Raw genomic sequence first — 27,795 nt, forward strand, 5'->3', positions numbered from 1 at the left:
GGTAAGTGTATACAACTGTACTTTTTCCCTCCTCCTGACACTGAGGGGAAATTCCCCACCCTACTGCAGGAAGTAGATTACTTCAGCCAAGTCAAGGGATCAGTCTTCCACCCCCACCTAGCAACCCTCAGGTTAACAGTTTGAAAGATTGAATTTTGAAATGAAGGAATGCAGCCTATCCCAAGGACATGCTTTCCATTTTCAGTGAAGCAAGGAAGCCCAGTACCAGGAAATCATAACTGGCAAAATGGAAAAGATCTGATGTCCTTTTCATTCTTCCTCATTGGATCTTCGGATCCAACATCTTAGCCAGCTAGCTTGGCTGCATTCACAAGACTTTAGGATCCAAATCACGAACTCCTCCCTTTCCCATAATGCATCATATCTTCCCTAAATCCTCAGATCTCGTTTGCTGCCATCCAGCACAGATGTGGTCTTCTGTCTCGAGCTTGTTGTAAGGGTTGTGAGTTAATTTAATACTTTTGTTTCCTTTTGGCTTATTTCTAACTCTTCATTAAAATATAATATTTTTCTTGTGTTATCTGATCATTGTTTCTTTTCTGTACCTCCCTTCCAAAACTTAATTAACTGAGGTTGTTAGAATCCCCACCCCCTTGCCTCCTTTTGCTTTCCTCTCTGTTTAAGGGGGGGCTTTTTGATATATTAATCTACTTCTAGAACTTTACTGTTAGTCTTGATTAGTTTAAGTCTCAGGGTGGGTGTTTGTGTGTGGAGCATATCTGTTGGCCTAGTTATGGCTGAGAAACCAACTAGTTTCAAGAGATGCACCTCTTGTTGGCACAAAATACCAAGCTCCCATGCCCAGTAGAGGTGTGTGTACTGTCTTGGGCAGGGGCACTTGAATGATGAGTGCAATATATGCATGGCATTCAATCCCCGTGGTGTTTGATAGGAACAAATTAATTTTGAGAGGTCTGCTACCTTTCTCTGGGGCTCAACCCCCCTCCAAACCTTTGACTTCAAAAGAACTCAAGAAGTAAGCCCTGGTCGAGCCTCCCTCTGATCCTAAGCCTTCAGATCAGAGGTCTATGAGCCGTACACCTTTTTGGAGCAAGCCAACATTTCCAGCTCTAACTTCCCAGATTACAACTTCACCAGTTAAATCCAGATATTCTTCAGCATTGTCTAGGTCATCTTGGAGCTTTTCTCAGTCAGAGATGCACAGGATGATACGTTTTCTGAAAGCTCAGATCCAGATGGGGAATTTGCCATCGCTGACCCATCCGGGATCCGCAAGAGTTTCAACGCTTGTGCTCTCTTCCAATTAGTCTTACAGTCTTGGAATTCCAGATCCGGTATCCCTGAGAGAGTCCTCTGGTCCCAGAATGTATTTCTTTGACTCTGTTTCCTGGACTGAGACTGTTCTGATACCCTCGAACCACAATGAGTCCCAGATGCGAGGTTTTGGCTCTGGGGGGGTGGTTTCTGTCATGATCTGCTCAGATCTGTCCATCCCCTAGGGGCTTCAGCCTTTGGCTTGGGCCCCTGTCTGTCTGGAGGCTTCGGTTCTGGGGTGGGCTCCACTGTTTCTCCTTTGATGGCTTCAGTTCCAAGGGGTGAGAGGGGAGTTTCCCCCGATCCATCAGCCTTCTGGGTAGCAGAGAGGGCTTTCTCTAGATCAAGAGAGGACTCCTTATGCTCCGGATCCCGCCCAGTCATCTCAACTGAGCTTTGATTCCATCCATCCTGCCATTGGTCAGACCCACCCCCCAGGTAATCTTCCAGACTACTTCCCCACAGGGGGTCCCTATTTCTGATTCTTCCACTGACCATCCCACAGAGGAGATTCATCAGAAGAAAATGTGCTAGAGGAGGCATGTGGGCTCTTTTTTGGAGTCCTTAATGGAGGACACTGATTTCTGTGAAGAAGAATGATCCCCCTATCTGCACCAGACATGCAAAAAGGTGGCTGTTCCTCCACAAATCCTTCTTCCTAGGAGTCTGTGTTTCTGGAGGCTTTTGGGGCAGGCCTGTATATGTCCTGGGTGACTTCCCCTGATGGGATGAACTCCTTGTTTCCTGCTGGGTGTGGAAGGAACCAGACATAGTCGAGCTAATCCCCTAGCATCCTGATAAATTCTTGAGTTCTCCTGATCGCTTGTATTGGTGCAAGGATATCCCAGTTGACGCCATTGTGGTGTCAGCAGCCTCAAAAAAAGGAGCTTGCCGAAGAGAGCTCCTGTGTTCATCCCCCAAACAAGGAGTCTCGGACCTTGGATAGGTACAGAAAGTGCATGTGCGTCTCAACTACCGTCGCATTGAGAGCATTAAACTTGGCACATTTTTCATGTCTACAGAGAGAACTGGTCAAGGAGCTAACCAGCTCTCTGAAAGAGACCTTGTTGGAGGCAAACCTTAAACAGGTTTCTCCCCAATTGGTGACTCCCTATCGTCTCTGGCAAATTCCTTGATGAGGCTGATGCCGCACTCTGTTGAAGGTGCCTCACGAGCACCCTGTATAGATATAGCCATTAGGATACATGCCTGGATGTGGCTTTGTGATTTTGCCGATCCCTTCATGGTGTCTTTCATTAATGCCCCCTTTGATGGTCCCTCCTTGTCTGGATCATTGGTGAAAGAATAGATTACCCACAACGAGAAAGATGGGAATACCTTGTCTGCTGTAGGGATCAAGTTTTCTACCCCCCAAATGACTTTTTCAAAAAATCAAAGGGGTGGGAAGCAGCTTTGGTTCAGCAAATCTCAAGGTCCTTTCCAGGACTCGTGTGGGGATACTTCTTCCATGGCAGAGAAGGAGGTTTCAGTGGTGGTAGATACCGCCCCAGTGGCATGGGTGGTCTGCAGAATTAGGGCTTTAGAGAACTCTGTGCTGGTAAGCCCTGTCAGAGCTCCTTAAGTGTTCCCTGATCACAAACAACAACTGGGTGCAAAAATAATATCCAGAGATTATTACATTCCCTTTTCCACTTCACCTCCAAGTTCCAGGAGGTTACTCCCTGACATGCCACCCAGTCAGAGGGAGTCCGCTCTTCGAGAATTCAAAAACGTCTGTAGAAAAGTCATCCAAAAGGTCCGACCGAACAATTAGGATATTTAACTAATTCTCGCTTCATTTTGGTGCCAGACAACAGGATACAAGACCCAATACTGGATCTCAGCCATGTCAACCTGTGTATCAAGAAGTTGAAGTTCTGAATGGTTACAGTTCAGTCCATTCTGCCACTTCTATGCAAGGATGAGTGGATGTGCTCTGTAGATCTCCAGAATGTGTATTTTCTTATCAAAGTGAACAAATGCTCCAGGAGACATTTGCACTTTCGGCTGGGGACCAGTCATTACTAGCTCAGAGTTGTTTACCAAATGTATGGCAGTTGTCACAGCTCACCTGAGGCTGAAAGGATTACAGGTGTTTCCATATTTAGATTGGCTCCTTACTGCACCAACAAGGCAGCAGCTGATTCAGGCCAGAGATCTGTTGCAGATCTTCAGTTCCCTGGGTATTTCAATAAACTTGAAAGTCAAACCTGATTCCTGTGCAGAATCTAGAGTTTATAGGAATGCAACTGAACACTTCCACTCAAGTAGCTCCCCTGCCTGTGCATTGCATAACTTCTCTGAGACACCAAGTCCAGGACTTACTGCATCTTACATCTCCTCCAGCACAGTTAGTTCTCAGTGCAAATAGGTTCTATGTCAGTGGCCATCACTCTCATACCTTTAGCAAGATACTTTATGCAGGTCCTACAGTGGGCCCTGGGTGTTCAGTGATCCATTCTGTACCAGCTCCCATCTGCTCTTATCTGACTAACTCTGATCTACAGAAGGCATCTCCTGTGCTGGATGCAGACAAATGACTTGTCATTGAGCAGGTTGTTCGGTCTTCCCCTTGAAATAGCCACAGTGACCATGGACACTTCCCTATTGGGCTGGGGGGGCATTATCCGGGAAAAATTGTCCATGGTCCCAGCACGAGACCAAGTTGCATATCAGTGTCCTAGAGATGAAAGCAGTCCTAAAGTTTCAAGCCTTTCAGGATCTTCTTCCTTTAGGGACTATTGCAATTTATCCAGACAACACATTACTGGTCTGGTGTATAAACAAACAAGGAAGGACCCAATCTACCCATTATGCAGAGAGGCTGTGAGAGGTTGGGAATGGGCAATCTTTTCCAGCTGCTTTCTAATTGCAACATACATTTGTGGGGAAACCAACATGCTAGCAGACAGTCTCAGCAGGTCCATTCTGACCCCTCATGATTGGTCCCTCAGTCAAGCAGTAGCAAATCAATTTTTCAGTCACTGGGGCCAACCTTGCTGCAGTCTCTTTGCTTCTCCCCCAAACAACAAATGCAGCAAGTACTTTGCTCTGACCCCCCCCTCCCCCAAAAGGGAGTCGATGAGGGATGCTGTAGTCCACTGTTGGCCTCCCTGGTCTCCTATATGCTTACGCTTGATTCCAAAGTGTATACAAAAAGCTAGCAGGCTGAAGTGCTCAGTGATCCTCATTGTCCCCTTCTGACCTCATCAGGTATAGTTCCATCCCCAATCAGTACCTAATCTCCCATCCGTCAGAGCACTGTAAACACAGTCTCCACACTGCCAGGTTAACCGCATGGTTTCTCCACTTCCAATGATTATAAGGAAGTCCAGGGTAAGCTTCCCCAGTCCTCAACATAATCTTGGCCTTGCAGAAAGCTTCCACATAAAAGGTCTATAACAGTAAGTGGAGAAAATTTACAATTTGAACTTCAAAGGAGAATATTGATCCATTTTACAGCTGTTCCATTGGCTGTTTTTTTTAGTTCACTTTTTCATGACAGCACCAGTTGCTCTGCCATTAAGTTACAGCTGGCTACCATTTCTAAGTTTCATTTAGGAAAGGGGTCTTCCTCTGTTTCCTAGTCAAAGTTATGCAAAGCCTTTATGAGGGGTATTTCTCTGCTAAGGCCTTTAATAATACATCCTTCCCCTCCTTGGGACCTTACAGTTGTCCTTCAGGGCTTAACTCAAAAACCTTTCGAACCAGCCGATAGTTGTGACTTGAAATTTCTTTCATAGAAGACTATTTTTGGCAGCCATCAAGTTAACCAAGAGAGTATCTGAGCTGCAAGCCTTGTCTACCCAAACCTTCTTTCATAAAGACAGAGTTTCCCTAAGAATGAATGCCTCCTTTATGCCTAAAGTAGCAACAGAATCCAACATTAACCAGTCCATTGAGTTGCTGGTTTTCTTTCCAAATTATTAAAAAAACGAGGAGAATATATGTTGCATCTAATTGCGTTTCTATCTGCACAGGACAAAAAAACACAGAAAATCTGATAAACTTCTTGTATCTTTCTACTAATCGTTTGAGCCAAGCAGTATCCAAGATTACCCTGGCTAAAATGGATAACAGATTGCATTTCTACCATTTATTCCCAAAAGGGGGTTGAATTGCTTCATCCACCTTAAAGCCTACTTGACTAGATCTGTGGCCACTCTAGCTTTTTCTGCTAGAACATCTATTGATGAAATGTGTTGCACCCATTTGGTCGTAGACTTGTACATTTGTTTTGGATTATAAATTGGACATTGTCTGCAAAAGCAGGGCATCCTTCGGCTCGACAGTGGTCCAGCATATATCCTTCCTTAGGGACTCTGAACCAACAGTGAGGAAGAATGAAAAGGACAACATCAGATATAGAAGTTGTGTATTTATCATAACTTGGCATCTATGGTGTCAGTTTTCATTCTTTCTCACTTCCCTCCCATCCATCCCCCAGCCTTGGCAAGTTTGCGAAGTTACCTAGAGAATTTGGAACCCATAAATTCATGGCTTGGGCCCTATAAACTCTTAATCTGATGTTCTTCGTGTTTCACTGCTGCAGTCATCACATTTGGGTTATCTGCTTGCAGAAGCCCTCAGTCGGTCTGATTAACAAAGTCTTGGGTCCTGCGTCGGTTGCTGTCTTTTCTTCTGTGATGTCAGGTCGTCAGGGGTATAAAACATGAAGCCAACGCCATTACATCAGTCTTTCTTGCCCTGCGGTGCCTGAAGCAGAAGCAGTTCGCAAGTGCCGGTTGGCTGACTCCTGAAATTTTTGTTTTCAAGTTTCAGAACTGAAGTCTTCAACTAAAAGCGAAGTACCCCATTGGGAAAACTTTTTCTTGCTCTAAACTGGAGTCAGTAAAAGTAAATTGCATTTCTTGTGAAAAGCAAATACCTCATAAAGATTTTCATTCGTACTGTATTCCTTGCCTAGGCCCTGACCACGACATACCTCGCTGTCAGTTTTGTACCTTATTTAAACCTCGAACTATTCGTCGGTATATTTTTGCTTCTAAATATTTTGGTGCTCTGTTCAATTATCCTGATAACTCTTTGGTAAGCCATCCGAATACTGTCATTCTGAAAAATCACAAAGATAAAGACAGAGACAGGCCACTTAGGTCTAAAGCTGCTGATGATGCTTCTAAGCCAGTCGCCAGTTCGCCGGTACTCAGTGAGGTGCTTTCGCAGCCCCTGATACCCATTACTTCAGATTCGCAGGCCTCTACAGAGACCCATTCGGAGTCCGGTATGCCATGAGATTCTTAACTGTGGAACCTGTGGATGTCTCTACCTTGGATGGGTCCAGAGCCGCTGTGCAGGCACCGGCTTCTGAGGGTGTATTAAGGTCTACTGACTTGCATATTAAACCGACGCCATCTTCTTCTTCAAGGCCTAAAACTCAAACTATGCCTAAAAGACTGACGCCCATACTGCATGGTCAGGCCTCTGTCTGAAAAAACAAATTATAAGAATGGCTGAAGACCTTATTACTTTAATCAGGGAAAGCCAACCTTCCCCTCTAAGAGACCTAGGACTGAGTTTGCTTATGGATGGTACTTCTGACTAGGATTCTCAAATTTCTGTTTCCTCTGATGTGTAGGATTTACCTTTATCTACCTATGAGGATTCTAATGCTGAGGACTCTATTTCCTCTGCTCCCCAGAGGATTTCTCTTTTGGTGAAACCTTGCATACTCTCAGGAAGCATTTTCATTGGGAAAGTCAGGATTTCTCTTATTCTAAAAAGAGGCTTAGGGATTTCTTACTCCTGCTCCAGCACAGGCCTTTAGCCATACCTCCTGTACTAGACATTGTTGCTTTTTCGGAATCTAGCTTGGCCCCTGAAAACCTGATGGATATTACAGGGTTCCCGACTCTCACAAGTTCCTTTTCAAAAATCCTACATTTATGGTAAGTGTACACAACTGTTCTTTCGGTTTCTTGGTAATGCTACCTGTTAGGGCAACAAACTCAATTTGAGGAGTTAGTGGAGGTATGATGCATTATGGGAAATGTCTGAGCTTGAGACAATGATCCTAAAGTCTTGTGAATGCGGCCGAGTCTGATCTGAAGACTCAACAGTGAGGAAGAATGAAAATGGACAACACAGATGCCAAGTTATGGTAAGTACATAACTTCTGTAGTCTCCACCCGGTGTTACACCAAAACATTAAACCTTCTCAGGCAGATGTTTAACTCAGTCTTTTGCAGTATCTATTTGTTCCCCTTAGAACAAGGGCTTTTTCTATTCCACTGTTAAGGTACATGCATCTGCCATGTCATCTTGCCTGCACAGTATCCCACCTATCTTCTTGCACCCCCACATGGAAGTCTTTCAGAAAGGGTGATTCACTTGAGACCACCCAGAAGGAGCTCTGTTCCAGCATGGGATCTAAATTTTTTAAAAAAGCTAACAGTTTTGAACCTGCTGCCATCCTCTCTGAACATCCTCACCTGGAAGATCACTTTTCTTATAGCTGTTATATCCATTAGGAGTTTGACCTACAAGCCCTCATGTGAAGAACCTTTCATGATCTTCCATGGGGACAGGGTCATCTATGGAACAAAACTATATTTTATGCCTAAGGTGGAATCAGAATTTGCTTTGTCAGGCTATCCACTTACAAGTTATCTTCACAAATCCACAAAACAAAGCAGAGTAAGTCCTCCTTTCTCTGGAGGCAGATCAGGTACTGTCTAGATGAGACTAAAACCCCAAATATGACAGAGCAGTTTTTAGTGCTTTTTCAGAGGGTAACCAGGGTAAGCCTGTCTCCAAACAAACCATTTCAAAGTGGATAGCTAACTGCATTAAGTTCTGTTATTCACACCATGGAAACATTTACCTGGGCATATTAAACTCCACTCCACCAGCATGGGGTAGCTACCACAGCTTTCCTTAAAGGAGTTCCTACCCAGACCATCTTAGAGGGCAACCACATGGAACTTAGTGCACATCTTTACAATACACTACAACCTAGGCAATGTCTCCAGAGCTAGAGTAGGTTTCTCTACCGCTGTACGGCATAATCTTGACTTCTAGGGTCATATAGATGATCCACCACCCAGTTTTTAGCTTTGGGGGTCCTCTGAAGAATCCATACTGCAGCAATTACTATAAAGAGCATTGTATGGTTGTCCCACTTAAAATTGTAGATGTTGGAATTGATCAAGGTTGTAGTATATACTCCCACCTTTCAACCCATCAATCTACTAAGCATTTGTCTCCCCTTTGCTGTGTTCAAGGGGTACTGGATTTTTTTCCCCTGCAGATTAGTCCCCTTATCACCTTTCCTTCTCTGCCTGCTATCTTTTCCTACCAATTCACTTAAATTCAAACAACTGGGAAGTTTGTGCTGTCCTCTGGGATCAAACTGCTCGTTCATTGCTTAGAAAGACCTGAAGATGGTGCTGCAGGCACCCTTCCTATACCTTGGCATCCAGATGTCTTTCTTTCAGACGTTTGTTGGTTAGAGGTCATGTAAAGACACTGGAAATCAGGCTGATTGTGGGCTTCAGCATAAATGGAAGACTCAAGAATCAGTATTGCAACATTGATCTATTTGTAACATCTACAATTATGGTTAAGCGAGACAGCTGTACTTTACGCTTTTGTTATTTACAGACTGCATTGAGGATATGTGGCAGTTCATAAACATTAATATTCAGTGGTGTATTTCCTTTATCTTAGAATAAAAATTGAAATTTTGCTGACTATAATATGGCCTTACTGTTACTTCACACACTTTCCTCATTGATTGTGCTCAATATAGCATAAGTATCTGAGATATACAGTTAGTGAAATTTAAGTCAGTTCCTCTCCTTCTCATAGTATGAATTAAATGTCTGATCTGATGTCAGTCTTCATTTGTTCTTGACATATATTGTACTCTGTTCCGATCCTCTGAACTGGTTCGGCCGTTACGTAGTTCGTGGCAGCCAAAAACTCTCAAGCTAAGACTCTTCCCACAATACCCCTCTACATATTACCCCAGATCTCATTTGCTACTCTTGTCGCAAGACGCGTCAGCCGTTTCCTCTCACAGCCAAGTAAAATTTTTTTATTTTTTCTTTGTTTTTTTCCTGCTTAGTATACCATTTTCGTATATATGTGTATGCATATATATGGGTCCACTTCTAAATCTCGAAAGCTCATAATGTCGAAATTCAAAATACTGAGTCCAAAATCTTGAAAGTTCAAAATACTGAAAACTCAAAATGCTGAATGTCAAAATATTGAAAAAAAACTACAGGATACAGACACTTACTATATCCCACCAGTACACAGAGAAACAAAAGACAAAGCATATTAGTTTACTGCAACTATTAGCAGGGGAGCAAGCCCTCCTGTATCCTCCCATGTGCGGGACTGTGCCCCCCATACCCCCTGCTACTTTACTATATCAACTCCAAGATCGCACTATATTACACTAAGATGAACTGTGTTGTAGCAAATTAAAAGGGAGCATGACTAAGGTTGCAACAGGCAGTCATGAAGCACATAATGGTATATTTGCCATTTTCTTTGTGGTGCGATCTCCGAGATGATATATTTAAGTAGCAGGGGGTGTGGGGGGAGGGCACAGAGGGTCTTGCCCCCCTGCTTATAGTTGGAGAAGAGTAATATGTTTCTGTATGTAGTAGTGTTGGAATGTAGTTAAGTGTTGGTGTACTGTTTTTTTTCGATATTATGAGATTCAGTATTTTGAACTTCCAAGATTTTGGATTCAGTATTTTGAAGTTCGAGATTGAGCTCTCGAGATTTAGAAGTGGGCATGTGTGTGTGTGTGTGTGTGTGTGTATATATGTGTGTATCTACATATATATATATATATATATATATATACAATCTGCATATCAGTGTTCTGGAAATGAGGGCAGTGCTTTTAACGTTACAAGCCTTCCAATCTGTCCTCCATGTAAGAACTGTTGCAATTCAGAGTGGAACCAAGTCTTACTCCCTGTGTCGAGAAGCTCTCAGGGTGTGGAAATGGATGACATCCTCCAACTGCTTTCTCGTAGCAATGCATATCCTAGGGAGCTCAAATGTGATAGTGGACAAACAGAGCAGATACATCCCACTGTCTCGAGTGGTTTCTCAATCACAGAGTGACAAAAGGAGATTTTCTGTCGCTGGGACCAGCGTTGCTGAGACCTCTTTGCATTTCCCTAAACAAGGGCAGCAGCTACTTTGCCCTAATTCCCCCTCAGGGTGAGTCCCCGAGAGATGCTGTCCTTCACTACTGACCCTAGGAACTACTTTACACCTTTCCCCCCTTCCCACTTATTTCTCCCTTCTTAATGAAAGCCAGCAGGTAGAGAAGCAAGGTGATCCTCATTTTTCCCTTCTGGCCTTGACAAGTCTGGTTTCCCTTCCTGTGGATTCTGGACCCAGTTCTTGTGGATCTTCTGTCTTGTCCACAGGGACTGGTGCATCCCAGTCTTCAGAACCTCAAGCTTGCAGCTTGGCTCCTCCAATTCTGTTAGTCGCCAGGCAGAAAAATTTATCTTCCCCATTCCAAAAAATTCTACTGGCCTTCCATAGACCTGCCACCAGGAAATTTTACCACAGAAAATGGAAAAGATTTTTCTATATTGGCATACAATAATGGTCTAAATCCCTTTTCTGCACCAGTCTTTTTTCAGACATCTGTTAGCTAAAGATGATGCAAAGACTCTGGAAATTGGACTGGTCGTCCACTTCTGCATAGCAGGAAGAACCAAGAAGTCAGTTACTGCAACATTGATGTACTCGAACATCTGCAGTTATGGTAAGTGAGACACAACTGTACTATATGCTTCTGTTATTTGCAGACTGCATTGAGGATATTTGGCAGTTCATAGACATTAATATTCACTGGTGTCTTTCCTTCATCTTAGGATTAAAAATTGAAATTTTGCCTAGTATAACAGCAGCCCTTAATGTTACTTCACACACTGTTCCACATTGATTGTGCTGAATGGAGCCCAAGTAACTGAGACAGAGTTAGAGTGAAATTTAAATCAGTTCCTTTCCTTTTTGTTGTGTGGATTAAATGTCTTGTTTTGCTTCAGTGGGATGAATATGTTGATGTGGGATTTCTTTATAATAAATGTCCTGTTGCAGTTTATGCTTTTAAACTATTCTGAGAAAAATTGGATTGCACTAAACTCTCTCAGCCTGAATTCAAGCAACTGGCAAAAAAAAATTGAAGAAATATAGTACAATTTTCGTGTTGCATTTTTCTGTACCCATCTTGAATTCAAGTGACATTGGATGGCAGCAGGAGCATGAACACAGATTGTGTCCTATTTTTTTCTGTAATGATAGTCAAAACATTTCTGCAGAACTGTGTACCTTTAAGTTAATGGGTGTTTAAAAAAAAAAAAAAATTGAAGGAGTTAAATTATAATGCCCCTCCTGTTTTAGTTATTTGCTTATTGTTGCTGTCGTAGTCTGTGCATAGGTTCATAGGTTCATACTAGGCTATCTGCCCGAGGGCATTTACAAGCCTAGCCCCTCGTTTTGTGGCTTACGCCACCCCTTTAGTATGGGGAACTATACCCATTATTTTGCTGTGCCTCTGTCGAGCAGTGACACTGAGGTAATCCCTGGGGTATATCTGCGATCTCCCATCCATTGGTCAAGATTTCTCTTGAACAAGGCCAGCGAGGTGCTCTGCCTCACATATACCGGGATTTTGTTCCACAGCATAGGGAGTCTTTGGGTGATGAATCTATCGCTCCAGCACGTCCTATTAATAGCCGTGTCGAGGTTTGTCTCCCGCCCTTGTGGCTCTGATGGATCTAGATTTTTTGAGGTGAAGCATATTCATCAAATCTGGGTTTGACATGGCCTTGTATGTTAGGCAAAGGTCACCTCTGAGCAAGCGTGGCGACTGAATAGAGCTGGAGTTCTTTCAGTCGGGCAGCATAGGACAGATTTTTGAGACCCTTTATCCTTTTGGTGAGGAACTTTTGTGGCCTCTCCAGCTGCTGCAAGTGTCGGGTCAGGTACATTCCGAATGGGGCATTGTACTCAATCATTGGTCTGATGAGTGATGAGTATAGGGAGACTATGACCTCCCTTGATCTAGATGAGAATCCCTTCATGATAAGGTGGGCAATGTAGAAGGTCTTCCTAACTACTTTAGCTACATGGGTGTCGAATGACAGACTACTATCAACCTGGGTCCCCAGGTCCCTGATAACTTCTTCTGTGCTCAGTGAATTGCCACCTATTTGGTAGCTAGGGGTAACCTTGTTTTTCCCGAAGGGTATGACTATGCATTTGTTGGAATTTAACTTTAGGCCATGGCTCTGGCACCAGTTATCAGTTTCTGTGAGACCCTTCTGAAGGATATCTGTGTCAGATGTGTTTTCTACTATGGCGCCCAGTTTGCAGTCATCTGCAAACTTTGTCAGCCATAGCCCTCCTGTGTTTGCTTGTACTTCGGAAAAGTAGATGCCAAACAAGAGTGGGCCCAGGACTGAGCCCTGTGGGACACCACTTGTGACAGGCTTTGAGTCTGACATGGCGCCAGCAACTCTGACCCTGTGGGTTCTGTCACTCAGCCAGTTTGCAACCCATCTTGTGATGTATGGGTTAACATTTAAGCTGATGAGTTTTTCAATGATACCAGAGTGGGGTATTGTATCGAAGGCCTTCGCCAGATCGAGGTAGGCTGTATGGACTGCCTTTCCCTCATCAATGGCTTTGGTGACTGTTTCGAAAAAGTCAACCAAGTTTAAAAGGCATGATCTGCCTTTGACAAAGCCAAACTGGGTTGGATCCAAAGTCTGCAAATTCCCTATGTCTTTATTTATGAGGTCCATTATGATCCTCTCCATGGCTTTGCAGATAAGGCTTGTCAAGCTAATGGGCCGGTAATTTCCAGGGTCGGTGGAGGCGCCGCCTTTGTGAAGTGGGACCACAGTTGCAGTGCGCCACTCCTGAGTGCGTATCCAGAGGTAAGACTATGATTAAACAGCTGTCCTAGCTGTGGGTTTAATTCCTCGAGTTCGTGGAGCACACAGCCGGGGACTCCATCAGGTCCCATGGATGCTGTGTTTTTTGCTTTGGAGAGAGCAGTTCTCACTTGGGCGTTGGAGATGTTTGGGGGCTGCAATCGTTTGGTATAGATATCTCTCCTTTTGGGGGAGAAGTTTGCACTGAACCTGTCAGCCAGTATGTTGGCAATGTCTGTAGGATCAGTAATCTTCACATCATTTTGAACTAGTTCTGAGCATATCTGGGAGTTTCCTCCCAGGTTTCTAACATAGCTAAAGAAGGCCTTATGATTGTCTTTTGAGTCTTTAGCTATTTTTCTCTCAAAATTTGCTTTGGATGATTTTATGAGAGCTCTTAGTTTTTTACTTATAGAGATCAAGGGTGTCTTACCTTTTAAGGATTTTGCTCTATCTTGTAGTAGCTTCCTCATTTTGTTGTAGAGTTTGTTTATGGCTGGGGTCCACCAGACTGGACGCTTGCCTTTGGTACAAAGAGTCTTTGTTTTGCTTGGGATTGCCTTATCCATGCAGTCCTGCAGGTGCTGGTAGAAGGCATTTGTAAGTGATTCAGCGGCTTGAGTACTGTTGTTCTTTGGCTCGGGGGCCTTAAAGGAGACCACACTAGTCTTTAGAAGTGTGAATTCGGCTTTCAAGAAGTTCGTTACTGTGGTCTTTTTTATTTCAGGTGGGGTGGGATGAGGACCTCCAGCGAGATTAGTTTGTGATCTGATCTCACCAGTGAGGGGTATACTTCCGGTGTTGAACATTGTGCTCCCATGTTCGTGATGATGAGATCAAGTACGTTTTCTCCTCTTGTGGGGATGGTGACTAGTTGTTCCATGGCATTTGAGTTTATGAATTCCAGGAACTTTTGGGCTAGGGTGTTTGGGCTTGAGTAGTGTTCCCAGTCTATATTAGGGTAATTGAAGTCACCTAGTATGATGGTGTTTGGTGATACATTTATCCCCTCTAGTGTTTTCAGGAAGGCCATGTGAGGTTCCTGAGTTTGTGAGGGTGGCCTGTAACATGCTACAATTTGCAGAGCAGTCTTGCCAATGGTTAATTGCACCTGGATGGTCTCCGATGCATCGTGCGTTGCCACCAGTCTTGAGGTGTGGGGTGTCCTTGATGAATATGGATACCCCCCCTCCTTTTTTGGTATTGTCCAGATTTTGGGGCGGAACGCATGATCTGAGGTAAAACCTGATAGTGCTGGGGTGCTCTCAGGAGCCTTGAACCAGGTTTCTGTCACAGCACAGACATCGATGTTCTCCATACTGAGAAGGGCCTCGAGTGCGTGCATTTTGAGATTTAGACTTCTGGCATTGAGCAGCATTACCCTTAGTTTTTTCCTTTTTGTGTTCTAGGGTGGTAGGTTTAGAATTTGAGCCTTGCCTAAAAAGGCACTATGGGGTGGCAAGATCCTTTGCCAATATCCGAATCCCAGGGTGACAGGTGCAAGCCGTCCCTTAAGCAGCGTGGCTTGTCCAGCATGTCATCCCAGGCAGACAGACATTGGATCCCCTTTGAATGACACCAGAGTTTAAGCCAATTGTTAAAGCTGATCATCTTATCTCTGTATTGTGGCATCATTCTTGGTGAAGGTAGGATACTGCTCAAGGTCAGGGTCATACCTGCCTGGGCTACATAATCAGAGAGCTCCTCAATGTCTCTTTTCATGTAGTCCAAGGAGGTACGTCTCAGGTCGTTTACACCAGCGTGGACAATGACTGAGTTGTATTTGTACCTGCTGTTGAGAGACCTGAGTGCTTGCGTTATGTGGCGGATTCTAGCGCCCGACAGGCAGCTTACTGTGACCTTCTCCTTAGTCTGGTGAGTGGGACGTCAGTGTGTCTGACTATGGAGTCACCAATGACTAGTGTGTCTGGCATTGTGTTTGGCCTTAAGGGCTGTGACTGTTTGACACTCTGACTGTGAGGTCTATGTGTTGCAGGTGTTGTGTTCTGAGGTGGTGGTTGTTTGGGTGTCTGCTTTGGTGGCCTCTGCTTTTTTGGTAGATTTTTGATCAGAGCCTCCGAGTATGTCTTTGTGTGTTTATGTGTATGATTTGAGGTTGTGATGGTACTATGTGAGACTGGGTCTATAGTGTGTGTGGTAACCTTCTCCTCCTGACTGGTCTTGCCAGTCCTATGTTGAGAGAGCTCAGCCTCCAGTTTGGCCGTATAGTTGCATCTCTCGCATGTATTTGTGTTTTGTGGGAGGAGGAGAGGGTTGTCTGTGTACATGAGGCAATTGTAACATTGTCTCAATATTCCCAGGTTCACCAGCTGAGCAGGAGAGGACACTAGCAACTGATCCCTCGACATGCTAGAAGGAATAGAAAAAAAAAACTTTAAAAGAGATTCCGGGGGACGTGGGTGACCGAGAAATGGGGGTTTGCCTTTTTGGGGTACTATCTATGACAAGAGTGCCGTATCAAGGTAATAAGTACTGTAAGAGCAAGTGCTAGGTTTAACAGATAGAGAATAGTCTACTTGGAGTCAAGTAGAGATGATCTTTTTAGTTATAGGATACGCTGATTTGATCAGTAGTATAGTTCGAGGAAGGTAGTTTTAAGGGAAAATTTGAAGAGTGGACTTTAGGTAGCCCGAATAGTTTAAACCTGCTTAACCGGCGCTGCCCTAGTGTGCAACAGTGGCAACTCAGCGCTAAATCGTGCTAATTCGCGCTAAAACGCGCTTTATAGCAGGGGGCTGGAAAAGACAGGAAATGACCCAAAATGGCCAATAGACTACAAGTTACTGCCTTAAACCACTCCTCTAAGGCAAACAGGCAGCTCAGTACTCCCCACTCTCACTGGTGAGTAAAGAAACTTCCCCCTGACCAAACAAGGAAAATGGAGAAACACAGGAACCAAGACAAAGCCCAGGGATCAGCAAAATCTGGTCTCTGGAACACTAGTTAGGAAAGTATGGAAAACAAGGATATTTTTTTTTGTTTTTTTCAAGTTTTTTTACAGAAAAGCATAAACACAATAAATGCTATGATTTTCGACTAAATGCTATCAAAAGCTAGTACACTTGAGTGTATTAGCCTGTAGTTTAACTTTTAGGCAAAACTTAAACTAGCAAGTGCAGTAAACAGTTTTAGCTTATAAACACAGTAAAAACAGTGCAAACTTTGATAAAACAAGCAGAAACAGTAGTCGAAAGGCACAAAAAGTCGAAAAAAGCCAAGAAAAATACTTAAAATCTGGAAAGGTAGTCTTTTCTGGTCTCTGCTGCTAGGGGAACACTGCTGGCCACCACGAGGAGCTGTGCTGAGTTCTCAATAGCTGGAAAAGCCTGCCAAAACGCGCTTTATAGCAGGGGCTGGAAAAGACAGGAAATGACCCAAAATGGCCAATAGACTACAAGTTACTGCCTTAAACCACTCCTCTAAGGACAAACAGGCAGCTCAGTACTCCCCACTCTCACTGGTGAGTAAAGAAACTTCCCCCTGACCAAACAAGGAAAATGGAGAAACACAGGAACCAAGACACAAAGCCCAGGGATCAGCAAAATCTGGTCTCTGGAACACTAGTTAGGAACGTATGGAAAACAAGGATATATTTTTTGTTTTTTTCAAGTTTTTACAGAAAAGCATAAACACAATAAATGCTATGATTTTCGACTAAATGCTATCAAAAGCTAGTACACTTGAGTGTATTAGCCTGTAGTTTAACTTTTAGGCAAAACTTAAACTAGCAAGTGCAGTAAACAGTTTTAGCTTATAAACACAGTAAAAACAGTGCAAACTTTGATAAAACAAGCAGAAACAGTAGTCGAAAGGCACAAAAAGTCGAAAAAGCCAAGAAAAATACTTAAAATCTGGAAAGGTAGTCTTTTCTGGTCTCTGCTGCTAGGGGAACACTGCTGGCCACCACGAGGAGCTGTGCTGAGTTCTCAATAGCTGGAAAAGCCTGCCAAAACGCGCTTTATAGCAGGGGCTGGAAAAGACAGGAAATTACCCAAAATGGCCAATAGACTACAAGTTACTGCCTTAAACCACTCCTCTAAGGACAAACAGGCAGCTCAGTACTCCCCACTCTCACTGGTGAGTAAAGAAACTTCCCCCTGACCAAACAAGGAAAATGGAGAAACACAGGAACCAAGACACAAAGCCCAGGGATCAGCAAAATCTGGTCTCTGGAACACTAGTTAGGAAAGTATGGAAAACAAGGATATTTTTTTTTGTTTTTTTCAAGTTTTTTTACAGAAAAGCAGAAAACACAATAAATGCTATGATTTTCGACTAAATGCTATCAAAAGCTAGTACACTTGAGTGTATTAGCCTGTAGTTTAACTTTTAGGCAAAACTTAAACTAGCAAGTGCAGTAAACAGTTTTGATGTCCTTATACCGCTTATGCTTAAATGTGTTATATTTTGAGGTGCAAAGTGAGATATTTTGTTTTTCTTTTTTTTTTTAATCTAAATCTTTGACTGAAATTGAGATAAAACACTTAACACATTAACACAATTGATACTTCCAGTTACACATGTTGAAGTTTTTTGTTGTATGTAACTATAAACTGTAGATTTTTGCATTTTGTATTATACTCCTTGAAGGCGATTGAGCCAAGGTGCTAGAGGTGATTAAATATCTTGCTTTTTATTTTTGGCTGTGGCTGTTGCTCCTAAACTCTTTCAATATGTATGGGTTGAGTGGATTGTGGATTAAGGGAGAAACCATGCAACCACAGCAGAAAAATATCTCGCATAACCCAAAGGAAAAAGAAATCCAACTAGATAATCAATACAAAACTTCAGACTTGTTCTGGAGCCTTCTCTTATCTTCTAATTGGCAGTATGTTCCAAGGTTTCTCCACAACTAAAGGCTAGCTACTCTGTTTATATGTATCTAGTACTCTCCATGTTGCTGTTTACATTCTACCTCTCACTTTCTCCCACCTCCTCAGAAATCACCCATTCCATGCAGCGAACTATAAATATGGCATTTGGTAGTTAATCCCCCAATGTTTTGGGAATGAGCATCGCTGCACTGTGTAAAGAAGGCATATTGGCTGCCAGTTACAGCCCACACTACACTTCTCTCTTTTCACATTTAAATTACTGCACAAAAGATGCTGCCAGTCTCTTAAGAACAAAACTAATACTTTTATCTCTGTGATGTGAGAAGTCTCCAACCTTATAGAGACCCCAATTTGTTAAAAGCAGTAAGTGGGGAAAAAGGGTTCTTGAAAATTATATGGAATCACTTGAAAAAAGTACTGTTCCCCTGCCTTAAGAAGGGAGCTCCTTGAGCACCTTACAAAAAACGTTTGCTTCTCTGCTTCTGCTGTCAATACCCAGCAAGCTTAGAAAAGGCTTAATTATGCATCCTTTTCCTTCCTTGGCCCTTATAAACTTGCTATTTTAGCATTGTGTATGCATTCTGTGATTGCAGCTTGTTGATTTTGTGACATACGAATTTCCATATACAGCTAAATAGATTGACTAATGAGTATTTTGCTTTTAACTAGGAGGATCCATAAGTTTGGCATTGTCAGTATTGTTCTGTCAACTTTTTTGTATGCTTGTTGCCTCCACGTAATCCTTGTTTAGTTATCCCTGGCTATTTGTACTGTTGCCTTAGACCTTAACCCAGTTAAAAAATAAAATTGTTTTTGTCTCTCTCTCTCTCTCTCTCTGTAGCAAATTGAAGTGGCATAATTCACACTTCAGGGAAATGTTGAACCTGTTTATTGAATAAAAAAAACTTCTTTCATGGTTAATGATGCTGACTGTTATTGACTTTTGACTGTGTAAATTTAATTGCTGATTTAATGGCAGAAAGGTACTGATCTGAAGTAGTTAACTTCATTTGGTCTGCAACCTGTGGGTATCGGATCCGAGCCGGCAGCTTTACCTAGCTAAAAGATCCGAGCTCCTAGCTCCTCCCCCTACCCATAATCCCCTGCTACACATCCCCCATCCCCAGATCTAGTTTGCCGCGGCTTGTAGCAGCTTCTAGAGACGAGCTCTTAGGCGTGGGTGAGATATTTCCAGTTTGATAACCTTTTAAAATCGTTTTTTTTTTCTAAATTTCTTTGGTGTGTGTGTTTTGTTTAGCCCCCTTTATCGACGAATATATTTTGCATATTTTTTTGTGGTAAATTTACTTCAAATTTTGTTTCATTCCCTCCCCCTAGCGTGAGTGTGTGGTGTGATGGCTGAAGGGTCTAAAGCCATTTTTTCTAAATGCACTGAGCGTGGTCATAAGCTGTCCCCAGCCGATGGCCACACTCAGTACGTTATTTGCCTGGGGGTGGTCCATTTATCCACCAGCTGCCAGGTTTGTGCAGCTTTCAACCCCCGGGCTATCAGGGATAGGAGGAACAAGCTAATCCTGGCAGGATTGTTGCCCCCGGATTCTTCTTCCTCCTCTCCCTCTAAGGCACCGGTCATGGCTGCGGCTTCAGTGCCTTCCAATCCCCCTCCCTTTTTGGGTGACTCACACTCCCTCTGCTTCTCAGGGTGAGGGGGACTCTTTTCTTCCTCTTCTAAAGAAAAAAGGATTGAGAAGGACCAGCACAAGCATAAAAGGCGGGCTGAGTCTCATCCCTCAGCCCCGCCAGTGAGGGTAGCTAGTCCCGCTAAGAGGGCCTCTGGTTCTCCTCATTCTCGGCTCCGTTCTCCTTGCTTTTCCCCGGAGCCAGAAGAGGAGTACCGATCTCCCTCGAGGTCCTCGATGCGGCCCTCCAGGCCTGCCTCTGACCTCTTCCAGATCCACCAGAAGCTTGACCGATGCTGATTTGGACCGGATGATGCATCATTTCTTGCAGGCTCAAATGCAGATGGGGGGTACTCCAGCCTCCCCCTCATGGGGGGGGGAGCTCGGCCCCTTTCTTTACCCCGATTGCTCCTTCTCCGACCCGCTTTAGGGTTTCGGAGTCTTCGGATCCATGCCGTTTCAGACCCGGGGAACCATCGGCGCCGACAGTCTTGATTATTTCGACGCCGTCTATGCCCTCGAGCGTGTTGGATCCTAGCTCTCGGGGCCGAGAGCCGAGTGTCGGATCCGTGGGGGGAACTGTCTTCTGTGCCGTTTAGGTCGGAGCACACTTCCCTCTCGGGTCCAACTACTTCGGCTCCGACGCCGATCCCTGCATCGGAGCCGATGGGGTTGCTCTCGGAGCCAGGGGAGAGTGGTTCGCCCTCGGCGTTTGATGTAGTGGAGAGGGTGCTGTTGAGGACTTCCAGATCCCCGGTCCGGGCTGCGGATCCATCAGTCACCCCTGCACATTTGGGCCTGTCCTCAGTCATCCGGCCACAGGGACAGCCTGCATCGGCGCTCCAGTTGGTTCCCTTAGAGGAACAAGACCCCGTGGGTGAGCCCTCCTCGGATAGCCCCACCGAGGAGGTTCCTCATAAACGGAAGTGCAAAAGGAGGCACCTGGACTCCCCCGAGTCCCTCACGGAGGACACAAACTTGGAAGAAGGGGAAGGTTCCCCACGGTCACCCCCCTGATAATGTCTCCTTTGGAGACATCATGGAGATGTTACGAATCAGAGGAGGGTGGTCTGCCCAAAAACCTTCCTCGGACAAGTCTGTTTTGCTGGAGGTGTTTGATGCAGGCCCGGATGCAGGCCCGTCGTCTTCTTGGGTGTCCCCCCCGGCTGACCCCCTGGTAGATTTAATTACCACCAGGGCTTGGAAGGAGCCGGATACCATGGAGCCAATCCCCAGAAGGCCAGACAGAATACTTAGTCCCCCTTCTGATAGGCTGGCATAGTCTAAAGGTTCTCCAGTGGATGCCATGGTGGTGTCGGCTGCCACCAAGAAGGAACTAATGCAGGAGAGCGCCTTGGTCCACCCTCCAGATAAGGAATCTCGGACGTTGGACCACATTGGAAAGCGGATGTTTGCTTCAGCTACCTTCTCTGTAAGGGCACTGAACTATATGGCACACGTCATCGGACTCCAACAAGACTTGATTAAGGAATACGCTGGAGCTCCCCTGGAGTCCATGGTGGCCGAGGACAAACGCACCATTTCGGCTCGCATGGCCACTCTGAAATCTATTACTAACACATCTATGCGGCTACTCTCCCATGCCACGGAGGGAGCGGCTAGAGCCAGTGGAGCAGGCATCACACTGCGGCGCCATGCCTGGCTCCGCCTTTGCGATTTTGTGGAACCTTTCAAGGCATCCTTCGTGAATGCGCTCTTTGACTGTTCTCCGCTCTTTGGCAAGACCATCCGCGACACGCTGGTCCAAAGCGAGAAAGACTGGAAGACGCTGTCTGCCATTGGGATCCGCTTCTCTAACCCCCAACGGTCCTTCTCGAGGAACCAGAGGGGACAAAAGATGTGGTTCTGGAAATCACAGCAGTCCCATACCCGCTTCAGACCCCTCGTCCTTCAGAGGCAGAGGAGGACAAGGTGGACGCCGGCCCAGAGGCAGAAGGGGGGCCGAGGAATCTCGGGTCTCAAGAACCTTTCTCGGAGAGGCCCGTGCAACAGCCCTGAGGGCTTAACCGACTGCCCTTCTCTGGAGGCAGTTAGGGGGTGTCTGTCAGAGCACCTCCAAACTTGGGAGTCCATTACTACGGATCGGTGGGTGCTCCAAAGTATATCAAGAGGTTATTCCATTCCCTTTGAGTCTTCCCCCTCCTGTGAAACGCCTCCCCGATGTCCCACCCGATCAAAGGGAGGCGGCAGCTTCAGACATTTCATAGCTATTAGAAAAAAGAGCCATCCAGCACGTCCCCCCAGGCCAGTCCGGATTGGGAAATTACTCCAGGTTCTTTTTAGTGCCAAAAAAGACGGGGGACCTAAGGCCTATCCTAGACCTCTCATCTCTCAACCTGTTCATCCCCAAAGAGAAATTCAGGATGGTCACTCTGCAATCTATTCTCCCCTTCCTACGGGAGAACGACTGGATGTGCTCCATAGACCTCAAGGATGCGTACTACCACATTCTAATAGACGGACGATCCAGGAGGTTCCTCCGCTTTCGGCTGGGAGCCAGTCACTATCAGTTCAGGGCTCTTCCTTTCGGCCTCACCTCAGCCCCCAGTGTGTTCACCAAGGTCATGGCAGTGATCGTAGCCCACCTGAGACTTAAGGGCATTCGGGTCTTTCCGTACTTGGACGACTGGCTCCTCACCGCCTCCACCAGGCTTCAGCTCTGCTCTGCCAGGGGTTATACCCTGGCTATTACTCAGCGTCTGGGTATTACTGTAAACCTTCAAAAATCGTTCCTTCATCCAGTGCAGGTTCTGGAATTTATAGGGGCCAAGATAGATACACGCCACTCCAAGGCCTTTCTAACAAATAGGTTGCGCAGTTTGTCTCTTCATGCTTTGGCAATTCTCCAATCCCCAGCCCCACCTGTGGAATTAGTCCTGAGAGCTCTGGGCTCCATGACGGCAGCCATCGGTCTGTCGCCCTTTGCGCGACTGCACATGAGAATTCTTCAGTGGACTCTTCAGGTCCAGTGGTCACTTTTACTGCACTCCTTGAACACCCCAATTCCCTTGGGCAGGGTTTGCAAGGACTCCCTTCTCTGGTGGGTTCACTCTCAGGAGCTGCGAGAGGGGAGACCGTTTGTCATGCCTCAGCCCCAAGCCACGCTGACCACGGACACTTCTTGCCTCGGGTGGAGGGGGCACGCTATGGGCAGAACCGTCCAAGGCACGTGGACTCCGTCAGAGACTGTTCTGCATATCAATGTTCTGGAGATGAGGGCAGTGCTTCCGGCGTTGCAAGCCTTACAAGACCTTCTTCCTCCGGGAATTATTGCAATTCAGACAGACAACATGGCTGTAGTCTGGTACATCAACAAACAGGGAGGAACTAGATCTTAATCCCCTTTGCCGAGAGGCTATGAGAGTTTGGGAATGGGCGATCTCCACCAACCGCTTTCTGGTAGCAACGCACATTCCGGGCCTGACCAACATCCTTGCGGACAAGCTAAGTCGCTTGATCCTCACTGTACGAGTGGTCTCTAAACCCATTAGTAGCAAAACAAATCTTCCACAAATGGGGTCTACCTTGCTGCGATCTTTTTGCTTCTCCGCCAAACACAAAGTGCAGCTAATTTTTCGCTCTAATTCCCCCAGTAGGGGAGAGCCCCAGAGACGCTCTGGTTCATGCTTGCCCCCTGGTCTCGTTTATGCTTATCCTCTGCTTCCGCTCATGACGAAGTTCCTGCAGAAAGCCCATCGGTTGGGGAGCAAGATAATCCTCATAGCCCCATTCTGGCCTCACCAGATCTGGTTCCCTTACCTGCGGTCTCACAGTGTAGTTCCTCCTTGGATCTTAGATCCCATTCCGGATCTAATTTCTCATCCTGCAGGATTGCAACCCCCAAACCTGGGTGACCTCAAGCTCACGGCTTGGTTGATCCAATTCCGCTGATAGCAAGGACTCCCGGTATCTCATCACCAGTGAAAGCTATTCTGGTAGCAGCACACAAACCTTCTACCAGAAAAATCTACAGTAGTAAATGGAAACGTTTTTCCATCTGGGCCAAAGACAGGGTCTTAGACCCCTTTACTATCCCAATTCAGACGTTTCTTGATTTTCTGTCCCATGTTTTTCATCAAGGAGCCAGTGCATCTATGGTTAAAGTACAGTTGGCAGCCATCTCTCATTTTCATGTTGGGGATGATGTAGGATCACTGGCTTCCACCAGGATTTGCAAAACTTTTTTAAAAGGCACCTTTCTGTTAAAACCGCTAGTTAAGTCTGCAGTCCCACCATGGGACTTAACATTGGTCCTACAGGCTTTCGAACCGGCTGCTGCTTCTCACTTGAAATTTTTGTCTTGGAAAACAGCCTTCCTGATTGCAATAACTTCAGCCAGGAGAGTGTCTGAGCTTCATGCCCTCTGTATGAAACCCCCTTACCTAATATTTCATAAGGACAGAGTTTCTCTCAGGACTAATCCTTCCTTCCTCCCTAAAGTAGCCTCTGAGTCTAATATTAATCAGTCTATTAATCTGCCAGTGTTTTTCCCCAATTTCCAGAACAAAGGGGAATACACATTACACAAATTGGATGTACATAGACAACTGCATTTTTATTTGCACAGGACAGCAACCAACTGCAAATCTGATCAATTGTGTGTGTCCTTTGCCAAGTCTTCTCTAGGTAAACCTATTACCAAAGTTACTTTAGCAAACTGGATTTCACAATGCATCATTCAGGCCTATTTAGCTTCAAACAAACCGGTAACTGTGGGAATCCATGCTAATTCAACCAGATCCATAGCTACCTCTGCAGCGTTCTGGTCTAGAGTCCCTATAGACGACATATGTTCAGCATCTACTTGGTCCTCCTCTCATACATTCATTTCCCATTATAAATTGGATATGATATCCAAGAGTAGGGCTTCCTTTGGCTCTGCGGCGCTCAGGAATATTCTTCCTTGAGGGCCACCCAAGGTTTCTAGGTAGCTGGGGACTCTGTTCCACAGGTTGCAGACCAAATGAAGTTAACTACTTCAGATAAAGAAGTTATGTATTCACCATAACATTCCACCTGAGTAGGTAACATCATTTGTCTGCAACCGACCCCCCCCCCCTCCATTCCCCCTAACCAGTTTCGTGCTTCTTAACCATGGGATAGGATTGCTCATGCTGTTAGGCAGTAGGTTACTGGCCTCTTTCGAGGGTCTTGTGAAGTTTTTATAGGCAAACTCGATGTGAGGATGGGGTGTGTGTAGCAGGGGATTATGGGTAGGGGGAGGAGCTAGGAGCTTGGATCTTTTAGCTAGGTAAAGCTGCCGGCTCAGATCCGAGGACGGATCCAATATCCACAGGCTGCAGACAAATGAAGTTACCTACTCAGATGGAACGTTATGGTGAGTACATAACTTCTTTTTTTCATGTGCTTCAAGTATTGATGCTTGAACGTTTTTCACATCAGTTTTCAGCCATTTAGAGGACAGCATTTTAAGGATTTTGTTTTATAACTGAAATAACAGATTATTTCCCCCTTAATGGGCTTGTTTTTATAGGCACTGACAGAGTACAAAGCAGAGTTGAGGGATGACCCAATTATAAACACACATCTGGCTAAGTTATATGATAACTTACTAGAACAGAATCTGATCAGAGTCATCGAGCCATTCTCCAGGGTTCAGGTATGGAACTGCTTTCTTCTGCTAGTGTTTTGGTAACTATGTGAGGAGACATCACTGTGTTGATCTTATGCAGCCAAAACTTGAACAGGTAGAAATTACATGAAAATAAACAAGAGCTCTGTTTCATTTGTTACAGCAAGTATGCAGACTGAAATGTCAGCTGTATATACAGTTGTTTATCCAAACAGTATCTTTTGGTACACTCAAGGGAGTTGGACTGGCTTCAGGGCAGAATACTCTGTCATTGACAAGAGCAGATTGCTCGACTCGTTTTGAGGGGAAGTATACATTTCAATAATCCTGTCCTTCAGGACCCTGAATGTTCAGACCCATATGCTCAACTGTCACGTGTACATCAATCTTTAAGCCTCTTGAAGATAGTTGTGGGGAGAGTGCAGGTTGAAACCCTGGAGGTAATCATCAGCTAAGCCCAAACTGTTTTACATTTGAGCAGGACTATAATTTCCTTGCAAATGGATGCCATAACTTTACTTATAATTTGTGCCACATAAAAGGACTTCCTCACCAATATGGACACATGGAGGTCAAAGTTCAGACTAGTGTCTGTGTACCTAGATTTCTCACTTCTGAGTCTAGCCTTACGGGTGTGCTATTGATATAATTTGTAGGGGAATTTGACTTATCAGAGGGTATGAAGATGCATTTTTTCATATTTAGTTTTAGGCCATGGTTCTAGCATCCTTTATTTGCTTGATCTAGCCCCTACTGAAGGAGATATCTACATCGTTGGGGGTTCAGTATTTTCCCCAAGCTTGCAGTCGTCGGCAAACTTTGTCAGCCTTCCACATTAGCCTCTACTTCAGAGAAGTATATTCTGAACAGTAGTGGTCCCAGCACTAAGCCCTGTGGCACACCACCAGTAACTGGCCTCTTGCTGTATCTGGATTCACCCGCTTTAGCGTGAGCTAGTTGGCTATCCATCAGGTGATCTAGGGATTTATGGCCAATTTTGTTAGTTTATTTGAAACAGAGTGGAGAATTGTGCTAAATGCCTTGGCCAGGTTACCACCATCCATGGCCTTAGTGACTTTCTCGAAGAAATCTACCAGATTCAGTTGGCATGACCTACCCTTGACAAAGCTGAATTGGGTTGGGTCCAGTGTTTGGAGGTTTCCTGTGTCATCATTTATCAGATCCATGATTATTGTTTTCGTGGACTTTCATATAAGATTAGTCAAAGTTATGGGTCTGTAATTTCTTGGATTAGTCGATGGTATCCCTTTATGCTGAGGGATGACTGTGTTGCTGTCTTCAGGACAAAAGTCATTCTGAAGGTAGTGGTTAAATAGAGATCCTATTGGGCCTTGAGTCCTGATTTTAAGCTGTGTAAGAGGTAACCTGGTATATCGTCAGGCCCCATTGAAGCTGCATTTTTAGCTTTAGAGAGTGCAGTGGCAACCTGGTCTTTGATAATTGGAAGGGGAGTGGTGGTGGGTATTTCTTGGGGGAGAACTGGAGGTGATGAGGAGGTAAATTTGAGGTGAATTTGTTGACCTGCAGATTTGCTGTGTCTTCTGGCTGAGTATGGGTGATTGCATCTACATCTAATTCCGCACATTGCTGGGTGTTGCCATTAAGATTGCAGACATAACTGAAAAATGCCTTATGGTTATCCTTGGCTTTTGGAGGACATTTTTACCTCAGTCTGCTTTTAGAAACTTGACTGGTTCCCTGATTCTTTTGTTTAGAATAATGAGGGAATTTTTGCTCTGTTGTGCACATTCCCTCTTATGAAGTGGCCGAATATGGATCCTAGGACTCCTCAGTGAGGAAGATTGAAATTGGACAACTCAGATGCCAAGTTATGGTAAGTACATAACTTCTGATTTATTTCAGTCTGGTGCTGCCATTTCTGTGCATTTGTTTATATGGTCGTATAGGGCTTTTATGTAACCTCTGCATAGGTTTCTGTGTTTTCTTTGTTTGGGGGAGCTTAGAAACTAGCTATGCTTTCCCTTAATAGGGGGTAATTTGCCTTAGAGAAGTTATTAAAGATTGAGGTTGGGGGGGGGGGTTAGGTTTACTTTTATTTCAAGGGAGACCGCTTTGTGATCTAATCTGGCCAGTTAGGAAAGGGAGGGGATCACAGCGCACTCCCATATTTGTGAGTACCAGGTCTACAATATTTGTTCCCCTACTGGGAATGCAGACTAGCTGATCCAAGGCATTTGAATTTACAATGTCAAGACCTCTTTGGCCCTGCATGTTAGTGGTCGTATATGCCTCCCAGTTAATAGAGGGATAGTTAAAATCACTCATAAGTATGGTATTGGGCTTGGATGGTGAGTGATTCTCATAACTTTACATAGGATTTTTAGGATGTTCTTCGTGTTTCACTGTTGCAGTCATCCCATTTGGGTTATCTGCTTGCAGTAGCCCTCAGTCGGCCTGATTATCAA

At 44.8% G+C, this 27,795-nt stretch overlaps 1 protein-coding gene across 4 annotated transcripts in view; it reads left to right on the top strand.

Annotated features, from left to right (window-relative positions):
• Positions 1 to 27,795, top strand: part of PSMD11 (proteasome 26S subunit, non-ATPase 11) — a 2,265,797-nt gene that overhangs the window by 1,459,376 nt on the left and 778,626 nt on the right. For all 4 annotated transcript variants that reach the window (XM_044055234.1, XM_044055235.1, XM_044055236.1 and 1 more), the window contains one exon: positions 25,250 to 25,375. In XM_044055234.1, coding sequence (XP_043911169.1) covers positions 25,250 to 25,375 — 126 coding nt within the window. The remainder of the gene's footprint in view (positions 1 to 25,249; positions 25,376 to 27,795) is intronic.

The sequence above is a fragment of the Protopterus annectens genome, chromosome 13.part0 (assembly GCF_019279795.1).
Source record: "Protopterus annectens isolate FY-2018-M chromosome 13.part0, PAN1.0, whole genome shotgun sequence".
Classification (NCBI taxonomy): domain Eukaryota; kingdom Metazoa; phylum Chordata; order Ceratodontiformes; family Protopteridae; genus Protopterus; species Protopterus annectens.